Source organism: Monomorium pharaonis, chromosome 4 (assembly GCF_013373865.1).
Source record: "Monomorium pharaonis isolate MP-MQ-018 chromosome 4, ASM1337386v2, whole genome shotgun sequence".
Classification (NCBI taxonomy): Eukaryota; Metazoa; Arthropoda; class Insecta; order Hymenoptera; family Formicidae; genus Monomorium; species Monomorium pharaonis.
The window spans coordinates 12,660,607-12,673,546 of record NC_050470.1 but is presented as its reverse complement, the minus strand read 5'-3'; the positions used below and the strand labels follow the sequence as shown (position 1 = coordinate 12,673,546).

Sequence of the window (12,940 nt, the reverse complement as noted above, 5' to 3'; positions counted from 1 at the left end):
AAAGTTAATGGCCTTAATAATTGCAGTAGCCTCGGCCGCAAAAGAGCTAGTAAGATCTCTAAGTTTAAATTTTAAAGTTAGGCCCAAAGATGGAATCCAAAGCGCACAACCGACTTTGGGGGTGTTATTAATGGGGTTAGATTGAGAACCATCTGTGTAGATCCTTAATTCCTCTGGGGAACTAGAATTCAGACTTGATAGTCCTAGAAATGCCTGATTGGGATTTCCTGTCACTGCCAGTTTACCAGAATCTGTACCAATATTTGGTTTTACTTCATTTAAATTTAATGGATAAGAATTAGCAGGGTGGAAATTCCAAATATACAAAGAGTCCAAGAATCTATATACAATGTTAAATCTTCCAATAATAAACGGAATGTTCCTAGGTGCAATATTATATATTTGTATTAACCGATTCAAGTACTTTAATTTATTAATAATCTTAGATTTATTTAATTGAATGGACTTACAAATAAATTTGTCACATGTTTGCGTAATTCTTCTTTTAATGGAGGGCTGCCCGGAGAATTTCCAAGCCACTCTATTAGGGGTAAAGCGTGGAATCCCCATGGTTACTTTATAGGCAAGACCCAACATTCTTTCTATATATGAAAAATATGTACCTGCAGAGTTGACATACCAGAAGGAGCCCCATTCTAATTGTGTTCTAATAGAAGCATTCACAAAATTAATACATTGTACAGGATTTATTCCCCAGGAGGATCCCGCTATCCATTTAAGTATATTAATAAATTTAGTTGATTTATTTTTAATCGAAGTTAAATGTGACCTTCTAAGGTCAGCATCCAATGTAAGGCCTAGGTACTTCACCTGCCGTCTAATCTGAATTGGATTATTATTAAAGTAAACTATTTCCGGGAGAGATAATAATTTTTTCCTGTGAAAAATGATAAATTGAGTTTTGGGGATTGAAACTTTAATTAAACAAAATAGGGCTCAACACTGAGCCCTAAGGAAGACCTTTAAAAAGGGAGCGTTGACACAAAAATTGTCCAGATTCATAAAAGTTAACCATTCTAGGACTTAAAAAGTTTATAAAAAATTTTTTGTAACCATCTGGAATTCTCAACTTATTAATGCAATCAAATAAAGTTTGAGGGATAATGTTGTCATATGCCCCCTCTATGTCTAAAAAGAGAGCACCCAGCAATTCTCTTTTTATATAGGATTTATATATATTTATATTCAATAGGGATAGACAATCTTCACCTGATCTGCCCTTTCTAAAACCACACTGGGAAGGGAGAAGCAAGATTTCGAGTTCAATAAATCTATCAAATCTCTTAATAATCAGTTTTTCCAGAATTTTAAATGTGGATGAGGCCAGAGAAATTGGTCTGTAACCTTTGTTACCAGGTTTAGGTATTAGTGTAACATCATAAATCTTCCAAGATGTTGGGAATGAACCATCAACCATCATGGAATTAAAGGAAAGAAGCAAAACCTTCAACGCTGCTAATGGTAATCTCTTGAGTAACAAGTTATCTATAAGATCAGGACCAGCAGCAGATCCCGCTTTCGAAGCCTCGATTGCATCACAGAGTTCATACATTTGGAAGAGGTCATCGAACAAGGACACCGCATTAAGATGTTGAATGGCAGAAAAGGGGTAGTCACACCAAGGGGGGGCGACTTTGTCGATAGTTAAATCAATTTGTTGGACTCCCGAGTTTTCCACAAAGGAAATCCCACCTCGGTCAGTCTTTCCCCCGTTCTCGGTATCGCGCATGCTTACCACGCCCTCCGGTGAGAAGTAAGGATACCGTAATTACGGAAGTCCCGGAGCCATCCGAACCCTGGCCGTACTTTTGACCCTTCTCGGTGGAGTTCACGGTCTCGCGATATATTCAGATTTACGGGCTGACTCCGGTATTCCGTGGATGGTTCACAAATGTCGATTGCGCGTATTTTCGCACTCACGCTTAATAACGGCGGATCGATCGCGCGTTTGGAACGACGTTCCTGTCGGTTCCAACGCAAGCGTCGCGCGCGTTCCTGTAGACAGGAGAGGACTATGCGGGTCCATTTACAATAAAAATATCCCGCAATAAGACTGATAAAGCGTACCTATCTATGTTTATTTGTCTTACTACAAAGACGGTGCATTTCGAGTTTTCACCAGATTTAAATACAACATCATTTATCAATGCATTAAAAAGATTTATTGTTCGAAGAGGCAAATGTAAAATCTTGTATTCAGACAACGGTACCACCTTTATAGGAGCAAATAATCAGCTGAAGGAACTCAAAGACTGTTTATTAAGAGAGGCGATTCGGAGTCAAATTCAAGAATATTTTTCAGAACAGTTCATCGATTGGAAATTCATTCCGCCGTATTTCCCGCATATGGGAGGAATATGGGAAGCAGGTGTAAAATCTGCCAAGACTCATATGTGTAAAATTATTGGCACAATGCCGATGAGTCTCGAAAAACTATACACGGTATTAATTTCACTAGAAGCCTACCTCAACTCGAGACCGCTCACCCCATTGTTCAGTGACCCAGCTGATTTGCAGCCGTTAACGCCCGGCCATTTCCTAATAGGAGAGGCAATGATTGCAGTACCAGAACAGGTGTTGGACGTCTTCACTAATCGATTGACGCGTTATCAACTATTAAGTCAGCTGAAACAGCACTTCTGGAAACGATAATCGACGGAATACGTCTCTCAACTACAACAGAGGGGCAAATGGAAACGATTTATTAACGAAGACATAAGTCCAGGAAGCATGGTCATTTAAAAAAATGAGAACACACCTCCTAGGACATGGCCATTAGGACGGCTGGTTAAAGTATATCCTGGAACGGACGGAATTACACGAGTAGTCACAATCAAAACTAGTCGCGGATTATGTAAATGCTCAATAACTAAAGTATGTATTTTGCCGATAGAAACACCGGAATAATCTAAATAAGATATCGTTGTTTGTTACTTAAAACTTTATTATATTATATTTTGTTACGTTAGTTTATAAGAAAAACAATTACAGGTCACCTGAATAATTCATAAATCAATATGTTTTGTTACGTTACAATATATAAAGTTTTAGTTGAAAGATAGGTATCTTTCAAGGGAAGTAGAATGTTGCGTCCACTCTAAGTATATGTTTAATCATAGGAACGTACAGCGCCGCAGCGGATTTACCGCCATCTAGAGAAGGAGCCGGCTGGCCCAGTAGTAGTAGTAAGAATATGGCGAAGATAAGAGCTCTGCGTACCTGAGTGATGTACTCAAGATAAAAGTAATAATAGTTGATATCAAACGTGTTCACTACCTTTCGTACGTCAATACCTTGAACAAGGCTTTCTCTCATCTCACGCCTGAGCGGAATCCACCAAAACCGGCACAAAACACCCACCCTCCATTGTCCCCTCTTCTCTCCTCTAACTCTTTTATTTCTACCTCCCTTCCTAATTCTATTCTCATAATAAACCTTATGCAGTCCCTTCTTAATTCCCTACTCTCCCCTTCCACTCCTCTCCACACTGCGCTCCTTACCCTTTTCTTCCTGTTGGCCTCCTCTCTTTCCTTGATCCGCTTGCTGGTTCTCTCCGCTCGCTCTGCCTCCTCTTCTTCCATCCTCCTTTTTCCTGTCGGTCTTTCTTTTTCTGTTCTCCTCGGCTCCTGTCTCTTCCATCTGCTTGCTAATTCTTCCCTTCCCGATCCGCTGTCCTCTCTCTGCTCTCCGCCATCTTTTCTCCTTGTCTCTTTCTCATTCCAAACCATAGAAAATCGCAAATGTAAATATCGCTATTCTATTGCATTGTATTTTCGGCTTTAGATTTAAGATTATATTTTTAACTCTGAGTAAGGGTTATATTGTAAGTTAATATTTCTCGGTACAATTATACTGCATGTGGTATTAGAGCATGGTTCTACATTTTCTGCAATACTAGCAAAATTGACTTCGCAAATTGAGTGGCGAACAGAAGCTGAGTGAATCATTGTGGAGCTGTATTTTATTCAAAGTATATGGTAGTTCAATAAGTGTAACGGCAGTAAACTTTTATATCATGCAGAACTGCATACGTTTATTGTACATATTGTCTAGACTCAATTTGCGAGTCAAGCACAGCTTCTCATTTTTTGCGCTTTATTCTGTTTGTCTAACTTATCTGTAAAATTCCGTCTATATTGTGGTTTGAAAATTGTGCTTATTTTTGTCGACTATATTAAGCTAAGCATGTATCTCACTTTGCCCTAAAGCTAAGCTAGGGCTTAATAAACACATCAGCATCAGCATTCCGCTTCTCTATCCCACACAGAACATAATATGTATTACATATCTAATAGATATCCTTGACAGATATTAAGAATATCCATGAATATATAGGAAATATCCATTAGACACACTATAAATATCCAGATGTCTGCAATATGCAATCTAATAAATATCCATAGGATATGTAGATCAATATCCAGTCGACATCTATAGAATATCCAATGGATATCTACATAAATATCCACTAGATACTGCTATGGATGTCAATTGGATATTGATCTATATATCCCATGGATATTTACTAGATCTTATATTGCGGACATTTGGATATTTATAGCATGTCTAATGGATATTTTCTATATATTCATGGATATCTCTAATATCTGTCAAGGATATCCATTAGATATGTAATACATATTACGTTGTGTGTGGGAGGATGTCATAAAAATCATCAAAAGTGGGTGAAGGCCCGTCAAGCATGCTCTGAGAGGTCCTGTAGTTACCACAGAAACACCCTCGTCGCTGGGGAAGTCTAATTTTAGACTTGTTTTTTGCACTGCGAGTGATCCTTATATAGCGTGGTTGTTGCATCTTACTTCCGAGTTGCACGCCGCTTTATCGGCGACGCCGCGCACTACTCGGCTGGAGAGTGCGCGGCGACCAAATATCTAATGGATATCTTTAGTAGGTGTTTAGTGGACGTGGATATGTGGACAACACGTAAATATCTAACGGATATCCTTGGTAGCTATTTGGTGGACGTGAACATGTGGACAACGCGTGGATATCTAACAGATATCCTTGGTAGCTATTTGGTTGACGTGGATATATGGACAACGCGTGGATATCTAATAGATATCCTTGGTAGCTATTTGGTGGACGTGGATATGTGGATAACGCATGAATATCTAATAGATATCCTTGGTAGCTATTTGGTGGACGTGGATATGTGGACAACGCGTGAATATCTAATAGATATCCTTGGTAGCTGTTTGGTGGACGTGGATATGTGGACAACGCATGGATATCTAATGGATAGCTGTTTGGTGGACATAGATATGTAGATAATGTGTGCATATCCATTAGATATCCCTGCTAGTTATTCAGAAGATATAGATATTTAAGACATCTATTAGATGTCAACTAGTTATCCATAGTAGATATGGACATCATATAGATATGTAGATATTTATTAGATATCTATTAGATATTTTGTTCTGCGTGGGATACTTCTTCCTTCCACTCTGGCTATACCATCCTTCTCTATTTTCTTTCCGCAGGTCTGCTCCTCCTCTCTTTTTGTCCACTTCGTCTTCTTTACTCGTTCTCTGCTTACAGACTCCCCACTTCCCGCGCCTCCGCTCTCCCTTGACTCTCTGCTCTCCCCTCTCCTCTTCTTTCTCTCTCTCTTTCTCTCGCATTCCGAATCCTCCTCTTTTTGTCTCTCTCCCCTCACGCTGTTCTTCACTTATGTTCTCCGTTCTGACTAGTTCCTCTTTTTTTGCTTTCCTCTTGCCAGCCTTCTCTCTTCACCTTTAGCCCTCTTCATCTTCTCTCCTCTTTCCACTTCTGCTAGCTCCTCTCCTTCGGAGTTGCTGATCTCCCCTGACTTTCTGCTTTCCTCTTTATTCTCCTCTCTCTTATCCTGCTTTTTCTTTCTTTTCTTTTTCCTCTCATTACAGTTCTCCTCTGCTGCTGTCTTACTCTTTTTCCTTAACCTTTATCCCTCCTTGTTTTCCTTCTCGTTGACATCCTCTTTCTCTCCTTCTTCCCTTTTCACTACGTTCCACCAGTCGTCTACTTTCCTATTTATTTCCTTGTCTCTATTTCCCTTGTTTTCTCCTTCTTCTTTTTCCTCCCCCCTTTCACTTTTTCTCCGTTCCTCTCTTTTCTCGTCCGAATCTTCTTCCTTGTACCACTTTCTGCATATCTTGACGAGTTCCGCCACGCCTTCTTTAATTTCTCTTAGCTCCTCTTTATCCTCGCTAACTCTTCTCTCATCTCCTTGCTCATATCCTTTTCGTCTTCTTTCACCATCCTCGTATTTCTCTCGTTGTTTCCGTTCCTTTTACACGTTATCTTTTTCGCCACTATTACTGTACCTTTCAGCTATGCGATCCTTTTCGATTCCTGTCGTCCCGATACTTTATTATCGCTACTCTCCACAATTTATCTCTCTTCTTCCGCCAATCACTGCCCTCCTAGTCTTTATCGATATATCGATAATACCGCACCACATTCTCTTGGCCGCCCTCTCTTGGCTTCCATCACACATTTATCTGCCTCTCGTGCGCTTGCGTCGTTTCCACACCCGCCACCAACTCCATTCATCTTCTTTTCCTGAGCGCTTTCTTCGTACTCTAGCGCGCTCTCCATCTCCTCTTCTTTACTGTACTCTCCCTGTCACTCCATTTTCGCTTCGTCACCTCTATTTCACTCCAAATTTTTTTTTGTCGTACTTCTCTCTTTGTAGATTTTCCGTCTTCCCTTCATTTCCTCAGCAGCCTCTTCGCCTCCTCCCTCCGAATCACTGTGTCCCTCTCCTCCCCAATTCCTCACTACTCACGTTTTCTCTTTAGCTTCCAAAGCACACTTTCACACGTCCTCACTCACCAGCGCCATTTTTTTACCTTTAATATTGTCTCCACTGAAAATACTATAATAAGTCCTTTTTTAATAGATAATTATATTTTTAATATGTATTAAGTATATTTAATAAATATCAATTAAATGTGAAATTATTTCTCTCTACATATTTAAATTTAACGTGTTGGTCTTTTTTTCAGCTCGATCTTGCAAATATGCTTTGATGACTGTGAGTTTTTCTTTTTCTATCGCCAATCTTTCACGTTCATTATACTTCTTTTCTTGTCTTTTCAACTTTTCAGCCTTATTTTCTTTTTCCTTTTTTTGAAGATCAAATATGATTTTTTTTGTTTTTGTGTCATTTTCTGTCGTTTTTTAGCAGTACCAGTATTATTCATTAATTGCTCATTAATGTCACTATCTTCTTTCTCTTCTTCATAATTACTACAATTGTTTGCTATTTTTTTGCTTCTTTTATGTTTTATTTGTGATTGTTTACTGAGTGAGCTCAACGTTTGTGAAGATGAGTTAGATGGTCTTTCGCCTAGAAGTTCATCCATAACATCATAAAAAATAAATTTTGAAGGGGCTTTTCCAGTTTTTTTTTACCATGAACTTGATCTTTAGCTGATTTATAACTTCTCAGTAAATTAGTCCACTTGGAGTAGCATAACTTTTTATCAACATCATGTCCGTGGCTTATCATGTCATTGGCAATATTATCCCACATGTATTTACGCTGTTTTGGATGTGACTTCTCTTCTTCATGAATGCCGTAGCTTTCAATAAGCAAAAGAGTTTGTTCATACGTCCAATTGTACCAAGCATTTGAATACTTGTCATCATTATGATCTTCATCATTGTTGTCTATGGTTTCATTGTTTTCTTCAGTCAAACTATCTGTACAGGAGTCATCATGAGAAATCAAAGAGTTGTCACCACATTCAGAGGATGGTCCTGCCGTTGCCTCCTTATTAGTATTCTTTGTTGTCAATGTATATTTTAATACTTGTTCCGTTTGTTCTAAAGAATTAATTGCAGCTTTGGCTAGAATAAACGTATTTTCAGCAAACACGTAATCCAAAATGCAATCATACAAATAAAAAATTATCGTTGTAGCCTACTGATTTGAAGGTTGTTTTTGCATTGATAAACATACCTGTCTGTATCCTGGACAATGTCAAATTATCTGTACAGAAATCATCATACAAAATCAAAGAATTGTCCCCACATTCAGAGGATGGTCCTACCGTTGCCTCCTTAGTATTCTTTGTTGTCAATGTGTAGTTTGATACTTGTTCCGTTTGTACCAAACGATTAGCTGCAGCTTTTGCTTGAATAAACATATTTTCAGCAAATACGCGATCTAAAATGCAATCATACAAATAATAAATTATCATTGTAGCCCACTGATTTGAAGGTTATTTTTGCATTAATAAACATACCTGTCCGTATCTTAGATAAAATTTCAGGTGAAACCATTTTATAATTTTTTAAACATTCTGGATCATTAAACGTAACAGTATATTGTTGCATGTTACAAGACATCTCGAACTTTTCCTTATAGCCAAACCTCGTTACGTATAGTTGCATATAATTTGAAATAACTCAATAAAATCAGTTACATTGCGCAAAATCACAAAATCATTTTGTATTGGTTGGTGTTAGCCAACTACAATCTTTTTTCCAACGTTAGGTTAGTATCTAAGTGATTTTCATCCAAATGATTGAGGGTGCGAATGCGACTATTATCGACATCATGTTCTGTTTAAAATAGTTTTAAGCTTCTTTGTACAATTTTTTATCGTACCAATCTGGAAGATTATTGGATGTTACGTCGGTCACTTCCGGATCAATCACACTATTATCTTCCAGGAGTAATTTGAAATGTTCTTCTACTGTGTGCGTTTCAACTTCGTCGATATGTTGTTTCTTCATTTTTATTTTATATATACAAATAACGGAAGATTTCGTAGTGTTAAAAACACGCGTTATATAGAAATGTGCAGATTAGAGCACTTGTTAATAAAGCAAATAACATGATACTGAAAAGTCTGAAATGATACTTGTGAAGTATGTTTCACGGCATTCTCTTCAGACACTGCAAACAAATATATTGCGTTGTTTGCTTTCCCTTCTCTTGATTTTCTTAAATTGTAGCTGTTGTGAGCGTTTGCTCGATTCGGTAGTTCTTCCCGATAGTAGTTTGGGATTCGTCCTGCCTTAGGGGCGTTAGGACCCGAAGGGTGAAGGTTCGGCTCGTTGGTTGAATGATAAGAAACTTCTTACTTGGTTAATTCGTAGTCTTTATTCTTTCGCTTGTTGCTTACGGTCAGCTGTTGCGTAGCGGTATCAAGTGTCACTCGCGATAAGGCTCGTAGTACGCGACGTAACTCGGACGTTGTTAAATTCCTCTTCGCTCGGTCACGGCATGGTCGCGCTTATATACAATAGTTCCTGGCGCAATTTTGGGGGCCTGTGACCGGGCGTCGGTAGCTTCCGCGAGGCTAAGCGTTTCGACATCGGAACGCGGTAGCCTTGCGGTTCAATTGTGTAGCGTAGGGCCTTATTTCTAGAGCAATACGGAACTGCTTCCGAGCGGTTCCGTATCGTGATGTTGTAAGCTTGCGGAAACTGCTTGGGGACTTCCGTGAGCGCGCCGATTTTCTATGTGTCTTTCGAAAGAGGTGCTTTCGAAAGGTGACGCGTTTCACAATTGTAACTATGGCTGTAATTATAATGTATGTATAATAATATATATAGTTGTAAATAATTATGGCTATAGTTATAATAATATATAATTGTAACTCGGCTTACAACATAGCATATATAAAAGATACTTTGTTATAATGTAATTTAATGATACGCTTGCATATTATATATTATAATAAATAATATGAATTAAATTTACTTATCAATAAATTTATTGTTTCATGTTATGTATATATGACACAATTAAAACTATATAGCCATTAATAAAATTTTGTTTGCAGCAAAAAATAATTTAAGAATTATATTTTCATTTTAAGTTAATTTAATAATAATATTAATAATATTCAGCAATTAAAATCTAGAAAAATTAAACTTAATTTTATAGTACTAATAACAATACAAAACTTACAAAACTGTAAGCGAAAACATCGCACCCTCGTTTTCTTGTCTAACGGGGGAGGGATGTTGTAAGCCGAGTTACAACTATATATTATTATAACTATAGCCATAATTATTTACAACTATATATATTATTATACATACATTATAATTACAGCCATAGTTACAATTGTGAAACGCGTCACCTTTCGAAAGTCGTTGCAAGAAGCACCTCTTTCGAAAGACACATAGGAAATCAGCGCGGTCACGGAAATCCCCAAGCAGTTTCCGCAAGCTTACAACATCACGATACGGAACCGATCGGAAGCAGTTCCGTATCGCTCTAGAAATAAGGCCCTACGCTACACAATTGAACCGCAAGGCTACCGCGTTCCAATGTCGAAACGCTTAGCCCCGCGGAAGCTACCGACGCCCGGTCACAGACCCCCAAAATTGCGCCAGGAACCATTGTATATAAGCGCGACCATGCCGTGACCGAGCGGAGAGGAATTTAACAACGTCCGAGTTACGTCGCGTACTACGAGCCTTATCGCGAGTGACACTTGATACCGCTACGCAACAGCTGACCGTAAGCAACAAGCAAAGGAATAAAGACTACGAATTAACCAAGTAAGAAGTTTCTTATCATTCAACCAACGAGCCGAACCTTCACCCTTCGGGTCCTGACCCCCCTAAGGCAGGACGAATCCCAAACTACTATCGGGAAGAACTCCCGAATCGAGCAAACGCTCACAACAGCTACAATTTAAGAAAATCAAGAGAAGGGAAAGCGAACAACACAATATATTTGTTTTGCAGTGTCTGAAGAGAATGCCGTGAAACATACTTCACAAGTATCATTTCTGACTTTTCAGTATCAAGTTAGTTGCTTTATTAACAAGTGCTCTAATTTGCACATTTCTATATAACGCGTGTTTTTAACACTACGAAATCTTCCGTTATTTGTACATATAAAATAAAAATGAAGGAACAACATATCGACGAAGTTCAAACGCACACAGTAAAGGAACATTTCAAATTACTCCTGGAAGATAATAGTGCGATTGATCCGGAAGTGACCGACGTGACATCCAATAATCTTCCAGATTGGTACGATGAAAAATTGTACAAAGAAGCTTGAAACTATTTTAAACGAAACATGATGTCGATAATGTTGGCAAGTATAATAGGACTTATTATAGTATTTTCAGTGGAGACAATATTAGAGGTAAAAAGATGGGGCTGGTGAGTGAAGACGTGTGAAAGTGTGCTCCGGAAGGAAAAGAGAAAAAGTGAGTAGTGAGGAACTGGGGGAACGAGGGACACAGTGATTCGGAGGGAGGAGGCGAAGAGGCTGCTGAGGAAATGAAGGGAAGACGGAAGATCTACAAGGAGGGAAGTACGACGGGAAGAAATTCGGAGTGAAATAGAGGTGACGAAGCGAAAATGGAGTGACAGGGAGAGTACAGACGAGCATACCCTTCTGAAAGCCACCATTTGCACGAAATTTAAAGGAAAAGCCATGATGGACTTCTATATGCGCGACGTTTATAGCTTCGAACAGCTAAAAAGAGAGCTCGAAAACGAGTACCTTTCCAAACGAAGCACCGCACATCTGCAACAAGAGTTCAATTCACTAAAGCAGAAACCCGCGGAAAGCGCGCAGGAATTCGGACGGCGAGTGGACCTTTTTGCCATGGAACTATACGAGTCCATGGAAGAGGGCAAAAACCACACAATCGACCAACAGCGAGCCATTCTGGAGAATATCAAGGAACAGGCTCTGTACAATTACCAGATCGGTTTGCACGAAGACATCAAACTTCTGGTACGCGCCCAGCGATACAGGACGCTGCAGGACGCAATAGCCGGCGCAAGTGCCGAGGAAAAAGTAAGAGAGCCTAACCGAAATCGGAAGGAAGACCCTCGCACCGCCCCCAAGTACGCACGAAATACCCTGCGATGCGGGAAGCGCGGCAAGAATGGGCACGACGGGCGGGAATGCCGCAGCAACCGATACGTTAACCGGTTCGAGTTACCGCGACCGGAGGGACGGCCTCGCGTAAACACAGTAGAACTATACTGTGACCATTGCAAAAAGGCAGGCCACACAAAAGGAGTGTTGGTCCCTTCACAAAAATTTAAACGTCGTTGCATATCACCAGGTTTAAGTTTGTGTGTTGTTTGAATGGATGCAAACCCAGCGAATGTTTAATTATTTTACGCACCGTAACATGACGCATATTTCAATCTGTGGCAATTGCTCTTGTGCTTGTATGAGGATTTGCCTCAAGAGCTTGTTGAACAGCTTCAATTGCCTTTTGGTTTCTTTGTGGAACATGGATCGGTTTGCTTGACTTATAAAATTGCCCATTTGTTTCTAGCCGTTGGTGAAGGCGATGAAAAAAGCCGTGGTCTGGGTGTCGTCTGTCCGGAAACCTTTGGGTGTAAAGTGCAGCTGTTTGCATTTGATTTTTTCGACACTCGCCATAAATAAGAATCATGTCCGTTAATCCTTTAAACAAATAATGACTTCGTTCCGGTTCCATTATGATATATCTTAAATTTTAACGCGTTTTAACCTCCGTGACTCACGCCAATGTCTGTCAAACAAAAAACGATCGGGAGGCTACGACACGAGAAGCGCAAGAAGTGCAGGGAGAAAAATAATCGAATAAACAACATATAGCGTCTGTTAAAATTCAAATGCAGTTAACGAACATGATCCTTATCTATATCGAATAGAAAAAATCAAACATAGTGACAGCATTTTGCGCTCCAAAATTTTCGAGTGACTTCCAGACTACGGTTTCTCTTATTATCTCGGTGAAAGACTTTCTTTTATGAAAACAAGTGGATAATCTTTTGAATCCAGCAGGCCTAATCATATTCTACAAAAGAAGCAAGACTTATTTGAAACAACCAGGAAACCACCAAGGCATAGCAAAGCAGGTTGTCATCTAAGAACAAAACTGTAAGCGAAAACATCGCACCCTCGTTTTCTTGTCTAACGGGGGAG

The 12,940-nt window shown here is 39.3% G+C and overlaps 2 protein-coding genes across 2 annotated transcripts; one reads left to right on the top strand and one right to left on the bottom strand.

Moving 5' to 3' along the window:
* Positions 1-1,748: 1,748 nt before the first annotated feature.
* Positions 1,749-3,244, top strand: LOC105840900. Its single transcript, XM_012687984.1, has 3 exons — positions 1,749-1,767; positions 2,222-2,641; positions 3,141-3,244. The coding sequence occupies exons 1-3, from the start codon at positions 1,749-1,751 to the stop codon at positions 3,242-3,244; spliced, it is 543 nt and encodes a 180-aa protein (XP_012543438.1).
* A 3,928-nt stretch (positions 3,245-7,172) lies between these two features.
* Positions 7,173-9,584, bottom strand: LOC105828634. The gene is made up of 2 exons (XM_012667088.2): positions 7,991-9,584; positions 7,173-7,878 (listed from the first exon to the last, which is right to left on the bottom strand). Exons 1-2 carry the CDS (start codon positions 8,229-8,231, stop codon positions 7,376-7,378), a joined length of 744 nt encoding a protein of 247 aa, XP_012522542.2. The 5' UTR covers positions 8,232-9,584; the 3' UTR covers positions 7,173-7,375.
* Positions 9,585-12,940: the final 3,356 nt, after the last annotated feature.